Source organism: Gambusia affinis, linkage group LG19 (genome assembly GCF_019740435.1).
Source record: "Gambusia affinis linkage group LG19, SWU_Gaff_1.0, whole genome shotgun sequence".
Classification (NCBI taxonomy): Eukaryota; Metazoa; Chordata; class Actinopteri; order Cyprinodontiformes; family Poeciliidae; genus Gambusia; species Gambusia affinis.
Genome location: NC_057886.1, coordinates 2,543,121 through 2,564,165, shown reverse-complemented (window position 1 = coordinate 2,564,165; position 21,045 = coordinate 2,543,121). Strand labels below are relative to the sequence as shown.

Genomic DNA, 21,045 nt, shown 5'->3' with positions numbered 1-21,045 from the left:
CTGTGAAGCACCTGTAATGTAAGGGGCCCTAAGAGACTGTGATACAGGGTTGAACATACACAAGAATGGCATTCGTTTTCCCACCGGGGGCCGTTGTCATGCAAGCTCTGGAGGTTCAGGCTTCAAGGATTCCTGAAATATTCTTTTGCTCTCAGTCTTTTCTCTCATAAATGTTTTTCTGCTCTCCTTAAATGATTTAAGGCGATCTGCTCTTTGGATTGTAACCTCTACAGATCTATTGAGGCAGAGAGACTTTAATGATCATTTCCACACAGTGAGACACTGCTTGAAAAATAATAAACGCCACCAACAATCTTAGGGCACACAATGAAACCACCTACACAGGGTTCTTGGGTCAAAAGTGGCTATTTGTAACTCTGTAACTGCTGGTATAATTTGTAATAGAAGACATGTCAATGATTTGAGCTGCTGAGAATGTAGTTTAGATCATCAAAACCCAGAAAGACAAGAATCCAGGGAGAAAAGTTCTAATTTTTAAGTATAAAAGGGGATTTGCCAAAACTACAAAGAACACATGACATATTATACCGTCAGTCAAGAGTAGCAGAGGTCCATAAAGCCTTTTGTTCGGCTGGCAACCGGGTGTTGATTATAAGTTTTATTACTGTTATTGTTTTATTCAAAGCAAGTTTGCAAATAGTCTCAAAGGTTAGCCTGTAGGTGTTTGATGTAGACCATGAGTTAAATCCAGGCAATTCATGTAGATCAATATAAGTCAGATTTATCGTACACTTATGATGGGAGACACACAGTTCATTCACACCAGCTGTTTGCTTTGCTTTAATCAAATCCAAGTTTGATTCCCAAGACAGTCCGGTTGGTTTGTGGAGGTGTGAATGTGTAATCGAACTCTGGTCCGCCTATAAACCCAGGTCTCAGTTTGGTTGAAGTGAACTCTGGGGCGGTTCTTATGTTCCAGTGCCTGCTTTTGGAAGCTGCCCCAAAACCACAAAGCAAACTATATCGCAAGGCATTCTGGGTAAATACAACCACAACAAAACGCCTTAGTACAGCACTGGTGGGAGAAATGACTCGTGATCTTTTACCAAAGCCAAAAGAGAAATCATACAAGTGCTAAAAGCTGAAGCCACTTTATTTTTCTTTACATTTCATTAAGAAGGACGTTGTGCTCAGTGTCTTCTTCAGAGGTTTTTAAGCTGATTCCTGCAGTGGGTCTTGGTGAAGCGCCCCCACAGGTGAGGGAGGGAACAGGTTTTTCAATGAGTTTGGTTTGTTTGACAAAGTGTGAAAGAGAACCACACCGGCTGAAAATGGAACAAATGTTTCCACTTTGGTCTCCACATGAACTGAGTCTAGTCCAGGCTTCTTGGCCCATTACTGTCATCACTATTTAGATGTCGCTTGAATATTTGCTTATTTTCATCTGATGCCTATCATTTTTTGAGTTGTGCCACCCTGAACTGCAGCTACGTTGCAGAGAACAAGATACGCAGATTTTTACCGTTTATACAAGAATTCTGTGGTTACCAATCAGCTAGCTGCTCTAAGCTACAGAGTACACTCTGGTGGAAAGCATTGAGGACGGCCAACCAGAAAGTTCAAACTGAGTTCAGCTGCTGGAGTGCTCAGAAAAAAACAAAACATCCCTGCTGCTGATCAGACTCTACAGGCCTCAGTTAGCATGCTAAATGCTAAAGTTCACCACAGTGCTGTGAGAATAACCCTGAAATGATTTGGGTTACTTGGAAGGGCAGCTTAAAAAAAGGTCTCTGTTTATCAAATCTCTCTCTCTTGGTTGCAAAGTTGACCAAATAACTAAAAGTAAAAGAATATGTGCAGCAAAAACAACAACAAACAGACAGCATGTCAGAAACATCTCTTCATGGTAGATTGGTGGAACTGTGAAGATTATGGCCTGGTTTGTAGCCACATGACTTCGCTAACAAGCAGAAATGGAGATGACAGTGAACTCTTGACACTGGTGTGTTCATGCATTAATGCTGTGATGGCCGAGTCACTATCTGAAAATTGTAGAAAATTAAAGATCGGACCCATTTTTTCCCTTTATAAAAGCGTGAAAGATGATTAAGGTCACCAAAAATATAATGTATATTTTTAAATAATTGCAGCTAAGGTTGTTTCTACAGCGAAGGGTGTGTGTTTTTCAGACACCGTTTCTGTGGTCACCCTAAAGACTGTGTAATAGGTCATGTAGTGTGAAATGTTATTTTCTTAACATGCATGTCCTCATATGTGAGTCAACAGTACATTTCTGATCTAATGCTACAAACAGAGATGCCTCCAGAAACATGACAGGTATGAACTGGGCCAACCCTGAGCAGATTCTTACTCAGCCCTACACGGTTTAGATCGCAACAACACTCTTCAGTGTGATCAGCGTTATTGAGGGAAGCGGACTTAAACTCAGAGCTTTTCAGCTTTTCAGGTGAGGATTTGAAAATGAAATCTGAAAACGAGCTCAGAGATGTCAGGATGTAAATCGACTCAAATCTGGAACAAACTTCCAGAAAACTGAAAAACAGTCGCAACAATAAGTTTCTTTAAATCAATGTTAAAACCCCACCCGTTTAGAGTTGCCTTCTATTAATTATAACTAGAACATTGATCAACATATTTGTTGATTTTGATAATGACATTTGACAAAATGTAATGTTTATTTGCTTGCTTTAGAGTTGGTCACAGTAAGATGTTTCTATCATATAAAGAACTTTGAACTGCGTTGATGCTTTACAAATAAACTCAGCTGCAGGGGGAGAGAGAACAGATAACAGTAAGGCTGAACAGAATACAGGATAGCTGCTCTCAAACTCTTATAAAACATGCTGGATTTAGAAATGTCTGCTGCCTTATGAAACGAGAGTAAGAGTCTATTCTCTGGTAATGCTAGCCATGCTAATCTCTTATATAAGATGCTAAAGGCAGCTTAAAATATCAGTTCTTTAATCATTCTGTCTTTACTTTAAAATGAAAAAAAGCAAATTTTTTTGACAAACTAAAATAGTTTAGTTTTAAACTAAACCATTTTTTTAGTTTAGAAAAATAGCACATTCATTTAAATGAATTATATGTGAATATAAAGCTGAGCTTTCAACAGTTTCAGCTGATTGTTTTAGTCAAAAAACATAAAAATAAACATTTTAAATCGTCTATAACTTTTTTGTTGCTGTTGAGATTGAAATTATTTATTTCTAACATATTCACATTCACAATTCTGCATGCATCTTACTTTTCACACTTTACACAAATAAAATAAACAAAAAAATTGTTATGCTTAATACCATGCAAACAAAAAGCTGATGATTATAGGACATTTTTCAGGTAGGGTTAAACTGCTTTCTGACCTCCTGAGTGGTACGAAAACATGAGACACTGCATGTTCCTGTATTCATTTCTTCTGTTTTAAATGACAATACTTCACTTAGTTGTACACTTAAACTCCAAGCCTTCATATTCCTATCACCAGCTCTGAGCAGGTCCATCACACCTCGGTGGGTGACTCTGTCCAAAAAACCTCAGAGGGGAAATGGAAAGTGGTGAAGAGGGGATTATTATTTTAATGCAAAAGAGGAAACCACTCAGAGCTCAGGAGAGCCAGCTGTGGAGTCACTGACTGGCTAAATCCTCCAGCCTGAGCTTCTCAGCGGGAACCTGTTTTGAATTGTGCTCGGTTTTGCTCGTTCTGCTATTTGGAGGTGACAACATGAGCCGAATGAGGGAGGAAGAGATTAACAATCCTTACCAGACATGCTCTTCAGGGAGCACTGGCTGTTTTTCCTCTTTCTCTTCGGCACATCTGGCCATCTGGAGGAAAACAGCAACATCATAGTGATCAGTGATGATAGCAAAAACAAAATAACATGGCTTTGGAGACGTCTGATAGGTTAATTGAGACATTTGAGTTAATCGGAGGAACCCCTGTGGATGTATTTCACGAACACACTGCTGTCTAGTTGGATGTGACGGGAAAGCCAAAAGAAATCAACCAGGATATCAGGAGGTGAATTGGGAACAATTTCCAGATGCTTGAGGTTGCCTCGTTCATCTGTTCAAAAACATTACACGCCTCTATAGACATGATGGGAATGTCCAACATTGGACATTCGGGGTCTGAGTTCCAGAGTTGAATGGGTTTTGATCCAAAATGTGCAGGTCAATCACAGGACAAAGACCTGGTGAAGATGCTACTGTAGCACAGTGAGACAGCGTCATTATCCGGAGTGAAACGTGTGCTGTACTAATGTGGTCTGAAAGTCACTCAGTAAGGAAAAGTGGCCTTTTAATGTTTCACACAAAACATAATATGCCAGATTGCAGTTTTCAGATGCACACAGAGACAAAAACCTTCACTTCTGGAGACTACGGGTGTCTCGATACAACTTTTTCACTTCTGATACGATAACAATATTGCAACTTTGCGTGTCAACTGATACAGATATTGACCCAATTCAATATCAGCACAAATCAAACATAATTTTAATTCTTATTTTTTTAGTGTGGAATGTTATAAAAGGCTTGATCAAGTGATATTACTCAAACAATAAGTATGAGAACAATTGACCTATTTATTTTTAACCATTGGGTCTGTGTATGGGACTTTAAACGATGGAACGGACTGATTTCTGATATCCATATTGGATTTGGACAACCTTACTGGAGACATGTTCTGTGTTCTGGTGAAACTAAAGTGCAACTGTTTGGCCATAATGAGGAAAAGTGGGATGCTTGTAAGCCTGGGAACTCTATCCCAACCTTGAAGCCCAGGGGTGGCAGAATGATGTTGTGTTGTATTTTGCTGCAGGAGGATCTGGTGCACTTCAGAAAATAGATGTCACCAAGAAGATAGAACAGTATGAAGGAATATTAAAGCTAAAGAAAGAAAGTAAAAGCTCGGGTGTAATTGGACAGAGGACAATGACTCGAAGCAAACAGTCAAAGTGGTTCCAAAGTTTTAAAAAAAAAAGTCAAAAGTTCTGGTGCAACATCACAAAGCTCTGATCTCTGTCTTATAGGGATTTAGTAGGTAGGTCTGAAAAGGCATGTGGTAGCAAGGTGGCCTACAAACCCGACTCAGCAAACTTTAGGGAGAATTTTGTGGAAAGAAACCCAAAACATTTGACCTAATTCATGTAGTTCAAAGGTAATGCTACCAAATACCGAGATGTATGTGAACTTCTAATCTGGAAAACTTTTATGAATAAATCTGGCATAACTCGTCTCCTATTATTGTTTCCTTTAGCAAATAGAAATAATTCAGGTAATTCCAGCTGACCTAAAGCAGGAGAGGTTTGGTCAAATTTATCCTTGTATCTTTTTTATTCAGTATATACAAACGTCTGGTTTCAACTGTACATAAAGAACAGTTCCAGGGCTTGAAAGACCAAATATGAGAGTATGAGGAGAAAAACATCCAAAAAATAAAAAAAACAACTCTCCCTCCTGGAGCTACTGTGGTCTAATAATATCACATTCAGTGAGCTGTTCAGACTCACAGGATGCTGCCGCAGGCCCAACCCTAAATTATCAAGCCAACCAATTTTCATCCCCACCCCAATGTCACTTCAATTCAATCATTCGCAGCTGGAAGCTGGAAATTCCTGCCACTGAAAGAGAGATGAGTGGGCAAAAGGGATTCCACAAAAATAACGGCAAAAGTCAGAAGCGTCTCTTAATCCTCAGCATCTAAATCCTTGAAAGCGCACAGAAAAGGACAGACAATCAGGAAAAAGTGAACGAGGTTTTATTGTTGGGATATTGACTCGTCTGGTACTGGTTTGGACAGTTGGGGGTAAGGGATACGTTAATAACTGGGTCAATTTATCACATGATCCAAAACAATATTGAGTCTAAAAGATTAATTTAGCAACAACAGGAAGTAGTCGCAACTGTCCTCCATCAATAAATTATTACATTCTGCTTAGGCTCTCCATAAACACACTGTAAACATTTGATTTTGCAAAGCTTGACGAACAAGCTCATATTTAGGGAAGCCATTTCAGATGAATAAGATTTAGAAAACAAAACGGTTTTTATATTTACGTGAATGTTATGGGGTTGGCAAAAGTTAGAACCTGTTAGCTAATGGCAATACTTTTGAATATATAATGTATTTATATATAATGTACTGATATTTATTGATGCTCTCATTGGAGAGTGGAGAAAATAGTACACCTGACAATCAGTTTACTACGGTTAAACTGATAGTTTTGTGCAGTTTTAAACATTATTAATTGGAAGTAATAGTTAAAATTATATATCAAAATTATTATCACGATACAAAATCTATCACGATAAATAATAAATGATACAATATGCCTGGTCCTACACCTAAGATTAGGGAAACCTTTTAATTTCCATTTGGCATCAAAAAGGTATTTTTGAATTTGAATTGAATTCATGTAACTCTGATAGTTTTCTAGATTATTCTGTTGGAATCAGGACAGAATAATAAAACTGATCAAATCTCATCCCGTGAGCTGGATGGATCATTTCACCTCTATTAAAGTTATTTTTTTGGTTTGATCTAGTCCTGATACTTTTCCTCTTTACAGCACTTTCTGCTGTGGCTGTGGTTCCCAGAGGATATCAGGGTGTGTATAATATTTACCTGGACTAGAACACAATTTTGTACTTTTTTTAATAAATCCTACATCTCATTCCACTCCACCTCCAGGTATCCTGAGGACACTCTATCATTTCAGTGTTGTTTTTTTTTTTGGGATTACTCAGAACTGAGTAAATCATATCAATGGATGAACACATGCACGGATAGTCGGCACATGCAGATTTTCCAGGATAAAGATAATTCCTTTAGTAATCTCTTTACCGCCTCCTGTCTTGTTCTGCGATTCTCTATGTTTCCTCTTTCCTGGCGCTTCCAGGGAGAGGTCGGCACCAGCCAATCCACACACGGCCGCCTGCTGGACGTACATCTCCTTCCCCATCTCCGCCTCCAAGTCTATGCTTCCACACCAAATCTCACCCTCATTTCATTCTGTTTTCCTATTTTACTGCTGCCCTTGAACCCCTCGCTCCCCTCTCCTAACCTCCATCAGCAGCATTAGATAACACCAGCCTCCCTCTCCCATTGGCTCCTCTCACTCGCTGTCAAATCCCATCTCTTTCTCCAACCAGAAAAAAAACCCCCACTAATTTTCGCTGACATTTTCCTTTTCTTGCTTCTTCACGGTGGAGCGGCTGCATTGTAGGTTTAATTACGACGCAACATTCTCGGCTTGTACCGCGGTGGGAAGACGCCGCAATCGCATTTCTGATGAAAGTGAGCTAAATTACAGAGCTATGGGGAAAAAAAAAAAATCTCTCAGTTAAATTCAATCAGGTCATGTTTTTTGCAACCGGAGCAGGAGTGACAGCAGCAGAGCTCCAGGAGAGCTGGCTGTCCGGTGTGGAACCGGAGGCGACGCCGTGGTTACGAGCTGGAACCGGATGACCGTCCAGAGGCAGTACGAGTCCAGAATCAACAGAGCGCGTTTCAAACATTATTAAAATGCAACTTTAACCAACAGGGGCGCTGCAAGCAAGATAACATGTAGTCAATAACAATAATATTATTATTTGCTCAATAATAAGAACTATGTATTTCAGTCTTATGATTATTTAATAGTTAGTGAATGCGAAGCAATTAAATTAGAATTGAAGGTGCAATATAGTAAGAGTACATACTTAATATTCAAACTGAAATGTGGAAACATTTATAAAACTCGCCAACAAATCCAATAGAGGCGGAACTTGAAAGCAAAGCCTGGAGGCTGAAAGCTGCTCAGAAAGCGTTGTATCCTGGGAATTTTAACAGCAGACTCTTTATTTAGCAAACAGGGTTTAGAGAGTCACATGCCTGCTGCCTGCTGCACGATCATCAAAAGCAAAACAACCCACTGAAGATTCTATGTGTTAGTATTGAACGGCTGTTTAATGTCGCTTCAATTATTAGCTGATCAAAAGTTATTATCTTTGAGAAATTTCTTGACCGATTATCTGGATTTGTAAATTTAACATGGTGACCACTATGATCAAAATAGAAACTACATGCTGAAACTACTGAAGCTACATGAAGTTGCCACCATGAACTATGTCCTCCGAACCAACCTGTTAATGCAGTACGGCTGCAGGATATGCATGTTGCTCCCTGTGCAGGAATTAAAACTACTCAGCTCTTCCTCTGAATCAGTCAGAGTGTGCCATCCGGGCTCTTTCTCAGGAAAGCAAGCCGTAGGTTTAAAATCCCCAACTGGCCGCGCTCCAGAGTGATCCTCAAACAGTTCTGTGAAGTCGGGCTTAAGTCGCCTCTCCGGGCTGAAACATCTGCGGCGGTGGTTGCTCTCTTTCTCAGACTGGCGGCCGGAGCGATAGAGCGCTCTGTTTATTCCCCTCCCTCGCTCTCAGGCTGCTCTGGTCCAGCCTCCCTCTCTGTGATCCAGTCGGCCCTCCCCTTGCTGTGCACCTGAGTGTGTGCTGAGTGTGTGCTGAGTGTGTGCTGAGTGTGTGCTGAGTGCATGTCTGTGTGTTGTCGGTGGCAGTAGTTTGCTCTCTGTCATCATAACACTGTTGTACCTGGTCTATGGTCAACTTTACGTCTCTAACACAAAGTGGAGCATCGTTCTGAAGGGAAAGCCTGTTTACTCTGATATCCAGAAATACAACTAGTGTAACCAATTGTCTATAAATGTCACATAATTAGTACACGGAGTTCTCCAGTGTGTTGTTTTATCTCAGTTGTTTGGTGAAAGGCCTTAGAGAAACACACAGCATCATAAAGACTAAGGAGGAGATCAGGTCAGAGGGAAAGTCCTGCTAACGTTTAAACGTTTAGGATGGATAGTAGAGGTGTGCCAAAAGAATCGATCCACACAGAATCATTCACTACGATTCAGAATCTCCTCAAAATGTTCCAAAAATGAATAAAAGAAAAATAAAAGAATCTGCCATCTGTTGGCCTCCATTTTCTAACTACACAGGATGTTCTGCGGTCCAGATGGTTCTGGGACATCGGCATGAACGGAAAGCACCGGAGGAAGCTACAAAAAGGAAAGACAGAGATTCAACCATCATGTTAAAGATTGTGATGAACCGAGTTAAAAACAGGAGGAGTCACAGGGCATATTAGAAAAATAGGTTTTTTTTTTATTTTAACCCAAAGATTATAAATGACAAAAAGATAAATTGAGCTCATAGAAGAGGGAAAAGAAAAAAAACTGAACTCAGGCAAAAAATGTAAACAAACTGGCTCCACAAACAAACATAACTAACCTGACAAAGAAATGACACACAGGGGTTTAAATACTGGCTGATCAGACCAATTAAGACACAATAGGGATAACTAAACAGAATACAATTACAAATAACATAAAACAAATAACAGTACAGCTAAGATTGGCTAAACTTAAGACCCAAAAATGAAAATCAAAAAATATTAAACTTTAAATACTACTATTTACTTAAATACAAAACTTATCTCAACAAAGAAACTACAAATTCCCCCTGCCAGCAGGAACTAGTGGTTCAGTCCAATCATCATTTAAACCTGCTGAGCCTTGACCCTCATCTTCTGTCTGGCAACTGCAAGGCAGGAAAACAAAAAGAATTAATCTGAAGCAAACAAAATTAACTTTAAGTTGATATAAATACATATGTTAACTAAATGTGCACACTAATAAATAGAACAAATGCATCCAAATCAACTAATAAATGTTTTTATTGAAACTAAAGCGTTGTGTTTGTGTGAAAAAATAAACTGTGTATAGAGAGTTACTGACATAGGAGTGTAGCCATGGATTTGGACATCACAAAGACCAACATTTGGATTTGTTTTCCTTCTTATCGAAAGGCTGAGAGGACAGAGCCTGACACGATCTTCACTGAGTGCAAGGTTCAGGAAATGAAGACTGAGCACTTCACGATCACCGCAAATACGTGGAGTCAGGCTACGGCTGAGCAAACGCCGTTTCCTCCGGTATGGTAATCTGTACGGTGTGCTGTGGGATTGATCAGAAGTTTGTGGTCATGTTTTATGCAGAAATGTTGATATTTCGCTTCAGCACGTCCATTTCCACTATCCAGTTACTGTATCAGCAGGTGATGTGAATATGAAATGCTTATTTCACATTCAGGGAATGACCTGTACTTGTGTAGCACCTTCTCAAGTTCCCAAAGCGCTTCGCACTACTTTCAGTCATTCACCCATTCATGCTGATGGTGGCAAGGCGGATGAAGTGTTTAGCCCAAGGACACAACAGAAGCGGATTTGACCAGGGATCGAACCGGCAACCCACCGATTGTGGGATGAACTCCTACCACTGGAGAACAACCCAGTACAATATAGTAGCTTCAGGGCTCTAGAGTCTTGAAAGCAAAGATGTGACCCGATTTCTCAACAGTAAAACCCAAAGAGACTCATTAGAAAGACTTGGGTGTTTCTTACTTGGAATTCTAAATTTGCTGGTCTTAAATTACCTGGAAAAATATTACTATGAGTAATAATGTCTTTGAGGACATGAGGAGGAAGTATACTATCCACGAAGTAGGAAGATTTTCTTCAATCTCAAGCTGAGATCCTTTCTTAAAATGTCTTTGGGTTCATATATGGTCAAACCTCCTGGAGAAACTTGTTATTAAAGGCACTTTAATAAAGGATATTAACATTTATGTTGCTTGTTATCCTCTCAACTGTTGTATCAAAAGCAAAAGTTTCTCTTTTAAAGGGACAGGATTATATGAAAGCAACTTTTTGGAGCTTTACATCATGCTATAAGGTTATTCCCTCATCAAACATACCTGGAACGCTGCTATGATCCTTCCATGCATGTTTGAGAAATCTTTTAATCTCCATGGCAACCATTCAGCGGCGCGAAAAAGGCGGAGGCCCAACTTCAATATTAAAACATGTAACATTGGCCCGTTAAATTTGATATTTTTCTAAATGAAGGCTGAACTCTAGATCTTCTTCAGCTTGTTTGTTTTGCCCTAATTAAGACACCGAAAATGTTGACAAATTATCAATGGTATCAATTTGAAATGTTAGTATCGTGACAACCCTAATACAGAGGGAGCTGAACCAGCCATTAAGAAGCTCGTCATAGATATCCAACCTTGTTATGTTCGCTTCCGTCAAGTTCTTCGTCGTTCTTCTCTTATCTTTAGCTCTCTTTTCATCTTACCCCCAAGGAAAATAAAACTGGAAACAGAATTTTCCCTCTTTCCCCCCCGAAACTTGCTTAAGCTTTAATGTGAACTCTGTTACATAACAGCTGGGTGATGCAGTCTCTGCAGTACGGCTGACTGAAGTCCTGCGAGGACACAGAGATAGAGCTACATGCCCTAATAATTAAATTAGACCGCTCTTTCATCTTTCTTGGCTGCAAGTGTAAAAACAGTTATTTTGATGGCCAGAACTGCAGCTGGATCCACATTTGCGCGGCTTAATGATCGGTAGCTGGGGTTATCTGAGGCGCTGTGGCAATGCAACAAGGTAAAGCATGTAGGAACGGCGTTCAGAGGCACCTTTACCAAAAGGGTGAACATTTTTCTGACATTCGGTTCTCGCATGCAATTGTTTATGTGCACGTTCTGCTCTGCTGCTTTTAAAAAAGGCATGAGACCTTTTTCCTTTGAAGGCATTAACCAGCAACTTTTGTCTGCAATAAGTCACGCGTTGGGTTTGAGCTCTTCAATCTGAGGACACACTTTAGAAATGACAAGCCAAAATGTATGAAATATGTTCTTTATTACAGAATTAGGGAGTATATTGAAATCGGTTCTGTCTGCAGTTGAGGGGAAATAAGGACAGGCGCACGGGGAATGCATGTACTCGTGTAACTAGACTGCAGAATGGAACATCCTTGATGTTCGACAGGCGAGGGGAAGGCATCACGTTTTCTTCGCTGTTTGCGGTACACGTGTCGCCGGATCTGACACAAACACACTCCGTCTCGGCGTCAATCGTCGGCCGACGTCCCCTGTAGTGTGCATTTGTCTTTGTTGCCGTTTGCCATCATCCGCCGTCGCGCCCTTCTTCCACCTCTCGCCTCTGCTCATGCCGTTTTCATTTCACTGACAATGTCACCCTTTTGTCTCGCCGCCCCCCACCCCCGCTCTAACCGACCGTTTTAGCAACACCTCAAGGTGAATTCCAGAGCCGCAGCGACGAATCAGACGCCGAGCTGCCAAAGACCTAAAAGCAGCATTGGAAAGGTCGTCCGAGGCAAACAGCGGTAGTTTTATGTGCAGTCGTACTGTTGTTTGACCAATCACTTAGTGTCATGCCTGAAATCACATGGCTGCTGAGAGGCGCACTCGGTGGCTGGTTGTATGAGTCACCTCGAGCGCTAATCCCCGCTGTCATGTGTGTTCATGTGTAAAGTTGAAAAGCTTCCGCGGCTGTGACAAGCCTGTGAATGTCATTGTTTAAGCAGCATAAATTAATTTTACGTGGGGAGTGGCGAGGAGGGGTGAGATGGCATAACGAAGTGGGAAAAGACGGAAAATTAGTTTCCCACCGACAGTACACAAACACATGTACCACAAATTGTTTTGGTCATTATGAAGCATGTCACACTCAATGTTCTACATTACAGAAGGGATTTTGAAAACAAAAAGGCTTCTCGCTGATTTCATCCAACACAGCTTTGGTTGTGTTTGTAAAGGAACTCATGAAATTGCAAGATGTGTATCATTCCCTGACCTCTGACCTGAGAATAAAAGGTTTAAATGACCTCATGTCAACAACTGTTCATGGAGGCACAGTGAGGCCAAGGCTTTCTGAATTTGCTGTGCAAATTTACCTGCAAAGTAAACAACCACACAACTACTATTTAAAAAGAGCAGAATGCAAAAACCATGAATTTTGGAAATTAGACTAAGGATAAGTAGTTACTAAGTGCATCACAACTAATGTCTGTAAGTCACCCATAGACCAATCATTCCCTTCCATCGCAACGTCCCTGGATTCTCATTTCCCTTCAGTGAAATATTTTAGATGCTACAGCAGTTTGTTTTGAAGGCATGAGGACAACTACAGTGTTATAGATTGTTGTTGTAGGAAAGGAATGTATGTGAACAAGAACACCTCCGATTCTTTACAAAAATATATATAGTAATAAACTCCTTTTATTTATACTGTAAGCAGCAGCCCTTTATTAAATGTTCAATAATATTCTCTTTCGTTCAGTCTATTGTTTTACTTTGCTTTTCCTTTAAAAAGTTTATGGACGGGGTGCTGTTGTGGCACAGGGGCAACGCGTGACCCACGTATTGAGGCATTAGTCCTCATGGCGGTGGACGCAGGTTTGATTCCCAACATGGTGACATTTCCCCTCTCTCATTTCTTGTTGAATTGCTTTCAAATAAAGGCCACTAGAGTCAACAAAACCTTTTATGAAAAGGTTCTGGACGACTTGCTGACCATTAAATAAAATTTGTTTTGCTGCAGAAAGAATCTTTTTTTTCTCCCTAACAGTTAGGATGTTTAATTGATGCCAATTGCAAACCAATTTGAACACATAAGGTGTAATCATATTGATAAAATGATAATGATGCTTTTAAAGTGTCAGCACACTCTTTTCAGTGATGATGTGAAATTACAGCTTTTGTCCGTCAAATTTGCTCTCAAAGCTTTCTCTTAATTATTTCAGATGTTTTACTGATTCATTTCTATCAAATCAAAGTCACTTATCCATTATCAAACCTCAATAGCCGTGTTTCCATTCACCATAAAATTCTGCAAATTGGAATGAATAAATTTGCTTAATGGAAACACGTCAATTTTGATAAAACATATTTTTCTTGTTTTTTTTTTTTTTCAAAGTAGATGAATTTTGCAAAACTGCGAAACAATTTCCTTGCATCACACGAGGGATGTGATCAACAATTGGACATCGCTACTGGTGGAAATACCAAAGAAAGTGACAGGAGGACGATAGTTTGGGTTTTTTTCAGACTAGGTGCAGCTGCATGGCTCCATGAGAGCCCTCACTGCATCATAGCTCCTAAAAGGTTGTCTGTCATTTCAAAGTGTTGAATCCATAACTCTTCTGTAAAGTCAATGATTAAAAATTCCCCTAAACACTGCTTATGTATTCGCTCGCCCGAGTAGGCGGGGCTTATCTCTCCAACGCCTGAATAAGATGCCAATGTCTCCTGACTGGCTGATGGAAGATGTGTGCTAGCACTGAATGAATTATGAATAAATCTCATGTAACTGTTTACATCTGTTGCTGTCATGATTTTTTAATGACTTATCACGAGAACAAGCTCATTCAGGTGTGATTTTAACTTCATTTCTACAAAGGAAATCGCAAATTTGTGGGGTTTTTTTTTTCGGCATTAGCACTTGTAGTGGAAACGCAGCTAATGAAGACGATTTAGTTCCTGTGAATCAACTCTGCAACAAAACAGTTGCCTTGGTCTGACTCAGCCTCCCTGAGCTGCCAGCTGTCTGAGTTCAGATCCGGTGACGGCTCGTTTTCACTGCGTCCACTCAGGAATTGCACTGCACCAACTTTTCTCCTCTTCCTCTAGGGAGGAAAAGTTCAACCATAATCCGCCACCACCTGATGGGTTTTACTCATGTTAACAGGAGCGAGCTGCTGGCAGGCGCTGGTGGGACAGCTCTCTCTATGTTAGCCCTTTAGGTCCTGCCAAGTTCCAACCGTGTGCCAGGGAGCTTTAGGCCGGTGGCTCATGTTGCAGCTCTGGCGTCCAAAGACAAGACGAGCAGCGTATCAAGGAACATAAAGCCTGATTTACATGGCTCCCTTTAACAGCTGATTGGGTGCAAACAGTCCATGGGATCTCAAGTAATAACCTACTGTCACACTACATTAATGACAGAAATGGCAATATATTTCTGAGAAGAAACCATCCCTGTAGCTCTCACAACGTACTGCTATACAGCTGTCACAAGGCCAGGGATTTATACGATGTGTGGGTGTGCGTGGGCGTGTGTGTGTGTATGTGTGGGTGTGTGGGCGGGGGATGCGGAGGCAGTCATGAGAGGTCATATGGTTACATGTTCACAATGTGAAGGAAAGAGTGGAAAGGGAACTGTGAATCTAAGTTTAAAACAGTATGGTGTACATTTGTATAGAACTTTAAAGGGGCAGTATTATTTGGAATCTACTTTGATTGTGTTACAATGTCATTTCATCATCAAAAACATACCTAGAGTGTTGCTTTGATTCTTTTATGCATATTTGAGAAATAAATTAATCTCCCATGGCAACCATTTAGCTGGGTGGATCTAGCCCCGCCTTCCAGGCGCAACTTTCACCTCACAGAGAAGCCCTCCCCCACTCAGCTCCTTCAGACTAGCCAGCCGCAATTAGCAAACACCTGCTGGAGCTGTACATCTGCTGAGCTCATTAGAAGAGCTACTTCTCAGTGAATCGCTGCTAGAAACCCATGTGGCGATGACTTCCTGAAGGCAACGTGTCAGAAAGAACAGGAATATTTTAAAGAGACAGAGGCCTAATTTCAAGGAGCTAATTTACAATGTCAAATTTCTTTTAAGTTATATTTGAAATACAGTATATATTTTTTTTAACAACTGAAGTAAACATAGTTGACTTTGCTATAAAATTGCATTACGTGCCTATAAAACATCATACTGCCCATTTAAGTCTTTTCAAGTCTGGACATTGAATACATTTTGACTTAAACTAGGGCTGGGACTTTAACAAGTTAATTTTGAGTAACTAGGTAGATTTTAAAACGTTAAAAATATTTGAAGCAATGAATCACATTATTTTTATTACTATTTGTTACATACATTGTGTATTCATGCATTTCCAGTACACCCATAAATCTGACGCACAAGCAACATCCGCAGACAACAAACAATAAGCGACATCTCTTGGTCCAACGTGAGTTCTCACAACAAATTCAGTTTTACATACAAGGTCAATCCATTGAGTGAGATACTTTTTAGAAAAACTTTACAAAAAGTTTTCTTTTTTTTTTCTATCAAACCATGTTCTCCTCCCATTCTCCAAAATTGACCACTGATGTAAAACTTTGTCTTCTTTTAAGCAAAGACAAGGATTTTCCATCAATATTACATTCTGTACACCCCTGATATTACACACACAAAACAGAGGCTATAAAACCCGTTCAGTAGCCCCTCAGGGAGGTGTAGCACTTGGTTCCAGCTACTGTGGATGAAAGCAAAGGAAATTGAAATGGCTGAGAAAAAGCTCCAGCTGTTATTCCTCGTGACCCTCTGTCTGGACTTGTGAACGTCCCAACTTAACCTCGTCAGGAGGCTTTTGTGTTTGGATGCTGAAGTATATTTGCTCTGTTTCCTGAGCAAAAATAATAAAAATCTATACACAGTTGAACCAGGAGTTTATATACACTGAATACAGCGGTTAAATGTCACTGATACCCAATCTAGATTTTTTTTTCCAGTATCAGGAATTAAACGGATTTTACTATCGGGTCAGTGCATCACTACGATTGTCCTGCGGTGTGATGGTATGACTGCGACATTCCACTCAACTTGGAAAAAACATTGCAAAGCAATAAGATGAGATTTTACAAATAGAGAGAGTTCTATATTCCTAGTCTTAGGGACCGAATGGCTGGACCTAAACTCCAATGAGCGCTTTGTTGGGTCAGAACTGGCAGCTCAAGCCGAACCCAGTGCAGTTCCATTGGCTGACCTGTGACACACTGGTTAAAGCCTGGAATTCCATCCCACTGACAAGCTGGTTCTCTCACACACAACATGACGTTCTCACACACAGCTGAAGCCTCGGAACGGCTCGTTAAATTGCCAACACGTCTTGTTTCTTCACACTTCAATCGGCCAATCCAATTAACAAAACCAAACAAGAGTCAATAGCAGAATAAAATGACTGGCACTGAAATAGAAGATTTAATTAGTTGGCATGGGAACAACCAACGTACTCATCACTGCTGCTCAACCCAAAGAACGCATTTTCCTGACAAACGAATAAATAAATAATAAAAAAGAACAATTCAGAATCAGCTTTATTGGCAAAGATTGTGTGCTCAAACAAGAGGTCTGACTTTGGTTTCAAGCACAATACATTCAGTGTTACTTCCTAACTGGAGAGCTTGATTTCACAGAAGTGTGGTAAAACTTGGGAGTTCCAGTTTGAGCAATGTATTTTAGTTCTACGTTCTCCCCATCTTATTAGTTTTGCCCCAAATAAGAAGACTGAAATTATTCATATAATTGAATAATGAACTAGAAAGGAGTACTGTCATCAAAAGTGGTATCACAATTTTACAATTCCACTCATTAACATCTGACGAGAACTGAGCGACTGATCTCCGTCCGTCACCTCATACCTGTAGTTGTTGTTCACCAATTCTTGTGACAATCACAGCTAGAAATGTGTTGCTCTTCTCCTCAGACTTCATGTGATTTGTAGGTATTTGTCTATGATAAAGAAAGTTTTTGCTCATGGTTCCATTTCTAATAAAATGCAACACCTTGGGGTCTGATATTGAAAGATAACGTACTGGATATTCTGCATTTGGATTACGTGATAAATGCCTCTTCGTATTTCTCTTTGTCACAGAGCTCTAGTCCCAGTTTACCTCTAGTTTCTGACAGATTACTCCGTCCATCCTTTTTTCACAAGGGCAACGGTTTTACCAACTGTTCTGGTTTTCAGGAAAAAGTGAAAAGTGATGGTTGAGTGCGATGGGATTTAGTTTGAGGGATTTCCCAGAATGTTTGCCAAACATCATGAGTGTAGGTTTGAGGTTGACTAATTGTGACGCCGCTAATATGTAAACCCTTTTAGCAATTTGTCACATTATAAACATCAAACCTCAATGTGGGATTTTATGTGACAGATCAATGGTAAGTAGAGCATAATTGTGAAGTAGAAAGGAAATAAACAACAGCTGGCAGTGTTTTTTTTTCTTACAAAGAAAGCACTGTGCACTTATATCCAGCCCTCCTTTACTCCGACTCCCCTAAAGGAGGTCATTAAACACCATCCCCACTGTAAAAAATGGCAACATGGGACAGGAAAGGTTGGTGAAGGTAGCGAAAACCAGTGAGAGGTTTTATGTGGGTGGAAAATGTTGACAACTTTAAGGCTCCCACATACTCGGGCGTATTTCCCACCATGGAGGTCCACACACAATGGAAGCATTGGATGTCCGCCAGACACCTCCGCCCAATGCCACATTTTTACGACTAGCATACTCGGTGTCGCACAGCAAGCTGCTCAGCAGGAAACAGCGTTCACGTCGAACTGCTTTGTACGTAACACTGAGGCGATAAAGTTGAGAGTCGACTCAATGTGCATCAACCACACTGCCACTTTGTGCCACACTAATAAGTGAATGTTGACTGCCCGGGTGGAGAAGAGGCAGCCAACTAGCTCTTCAAATTGACTAGCATCCATTCAGTCTGGATCGTCTGAATCAATGTAAAAATCAGCAGCGCTCTGATAGCAGCCATCTTTCCTCCACCGAAGGGCCGAACAGTAACAATAGTCACATATCTGATGCCAGCGCTGCATTATTTGTCGCAGGCTGTAATGCACCGACCTCAAAGTTTCAGGTTTCAACATCCCCACGCAAACAAGGAGAATTCTTAAATCTCCACTTTGGTCGGAGTTTTTCTCATCAATTGTTTTTAGTGAAACTAAATGGAGGCTTGGCCAAATCCCATAAAAATCAGGGTGGAAAAACCACCAAACCACATGGATTAGTGATCAAGATAGGCTCAATGGACATAGTCGAGACCCATTCATTGGATGCAATATTCAAAAATATCTTGCTTATCATAACTTTAGCTCCTTGCTACATTTTTTGGCTCTTGTTTTGCTTAACAAGAACACTGCCTCCATTACTTGTTGAAGAACAACAGTCCTTCACAGGACAGAGCGGAGGGCGTGACTGATTCGCAAAGGGGTCCCGACTGCGCAAATGAACTCTGGCAACCTTCTCATAAATTACGATTTCACAGCCGCGACCCCATTTCAGCAAGTCTGCAGCAGCCATCAGAACCCCAGAGTTAAACTTTCATGTCCTACATCACACATTCATAATTTAAAAACCCCAGGAAGCCTGCACTTACACTATGAGTTTAATAAAAGATTAACAAAGTTGTCCAATATTAGTGTTTTGACTCTAACTAGCCATGAGTAGATTGAAGTGAGAGAAAAAAAAAAGAAGTTTGGTTTTAATACTTGATTGTGAGTGTATTAAGTGACGTTAAAGTTTTCCCGGTAGAAACGAGCCGACACAGTCCTGATTAGTATTTTATCCTCATAAATAAATGTAATCCTTTCATCTGCAATATCAGGTGCAGCATCAAAACTCCAGGTCTTGATAAGATATAATATTACATCAAGGTACAATGAAGTATATCGAGTCAGTAGAAAGCTGAATCATTACGAAGATAATATATGTTATTGTTTTTTGTTATTATTTATATATACACATATTGCCTGTTTTGGGTTTACAGATGTATCTATATGGATGGTTGATTGATGTTTAGTTGCTCGTGGTAGTCTACCTCTTTTGAGAGAGACTTCTCTCCAACAGTCTTGTTTATCTCAACATGCTCCATCTTCATTTTAAGCTGTAATTGGACGAAACAGACGAATAAACAAACAAACAGATGAACACATATCTGAATCCTTCCAGTTGGATCTGAACTATGGAGCGCCACTGAAAGCTAACTAACTCCTGCAATATTCAGACGCCATGTACTGCAGTTAATGTGACACAAACGCGCTCCGGCACACAACAAATTCTATTTCAGCACCCTTACTGCGGGCTATGTCGAGATACACATGGGGAGGCGTGTGTGTGTGTGTACCAAGAAAGCAGTGTACTCTGAAAAAAAAGGGAAGGATTCACAGAAAGGGAGGGGTCAGAGCATGAGGCAGATTTCACCAGGACACGTGCATGTTAAGTGACACTATGTGGGAAACACACATGCGCACAAGCGAACAGCGACAGTGAAATCCCCTGTTGATGTCAGATTCTGAGTTGTCTTCTGCTTTCTGTGGCTCCATCTGCCTCCCGTGGTCCTAATCCAGCTCTCTCCCCGCTCCGCTAATCCACACTCACACTCACACACTCACGCACACACACTCCAGCACACCGGCACAAACTTCTACATATACATATTTGAAAGCCAACATGCAGGGCTTTTGTTTTTTAAAAGCAAGGAGAAGAAAAAAAAAAAACAGAAAGCCAGGAATCTATTGGAGAAAAAAACAAAACAAAACAAAACCAAAACCAAAAAAAACATGGACCTCACCATGCATAGCTATTAAAATAACTGAGAATAAAATAATTAATAGAAAATATTTTTGCAATTTTTGCAATTGCCCTGCGACAGACTGGCGACCTGTCCAGGGTGACCCCGCCTCTCACCCGCAACATTAGCTGGAGAGGAACCAGCACCTCCTGGCCCCATTAGGGAAAAGGGTGTTAGAAAATGGATGGATGGATTTTTGCAATTGTGGAACATCACAGTTTCTTTCTTTGCATCAAATCTGGATGTAAAAGCTTTGCACTCTAATCTCTCAAACAACCCGCCTTACCCTTTCTCATCGCTCTCAGATGAATTGCTCTCCTGCTTGTCGAACATCGTTGCCGTTCAACTCCAGTAGCATCCAGCGACCAATCGCTGAGCCGGGAGGCGTACCTCAGACAGGTCGACCTGCTCAGCATTCGCCGTCAGCCTTCTCAACAGCCAACCAGAGGAATCCGTGAGCGGGAACAGCGGGACGGGAGAACGGCGAGTCGGACGGAGAGCTGCATAACGGAAAGGGATGGAGACAAATCAATCCGTTAGTAATTCATATGCTGGTATCCAGGATGAGCAAACTCTACGACCCTAAAAGTTGAACTCGTTCGATGTTATCTAAGGGCTCCGAATTGGGTCGACCTCTTTTGTAGCTGTGGACTGGCTGGGATCCAAACTGCACACTGCAGTGAGTGTCGTGTTTTAAGTTCAGGGAAGAGAGAGTTCAGTGGTGTAAAGCATTCAGTTTATTACAGTTACAATTAGCTCCTTAAGGCATAATT

At 40.7% G+C, this 21,045-nt stretch overlaps 1 protein-coding gene across 5 annotated transcripts in view; it reads right to left on the bottom strand.

Moving 5' to 3' along the window:
- The window catches only part of LOC122821350 (thyroid hormone receptor alpha), a 65,543-nt gene that overhangs the window by 11,543 nt on the left and 32,955 nt on the right, over positions 1 to 21,045 (bottom strand). For 2 of the 5 annotated variants that reach the window (XM_044099180.1, XM_044099177.1), the window contains exons 3-4: positions 20,559 to 20,772; positions 3,743 to 3,804 (exon numbers count right to left, since the gene is read on the bottom strand). In XM_044099180.1, coding sequence (XP_043955115.1) covers positions 3,743 to 3,804; positions 20,559 to 20,605 — 109 coding nt within the window. In that variant the 5' untranslated portion in view covers positions 20,606 to 20,772. Of the gene's footprint in view, positions 1 to 3,742; positions 3,805 to 8,106; positions 8,350 to 20,558; positions 20,773 to 21,045 lie in introns of those variants that run through there. The other 3 variants (XM_044099178.1, XM_044099181.1, XM_044099182.1) reach the window with 2 other exon arrangements.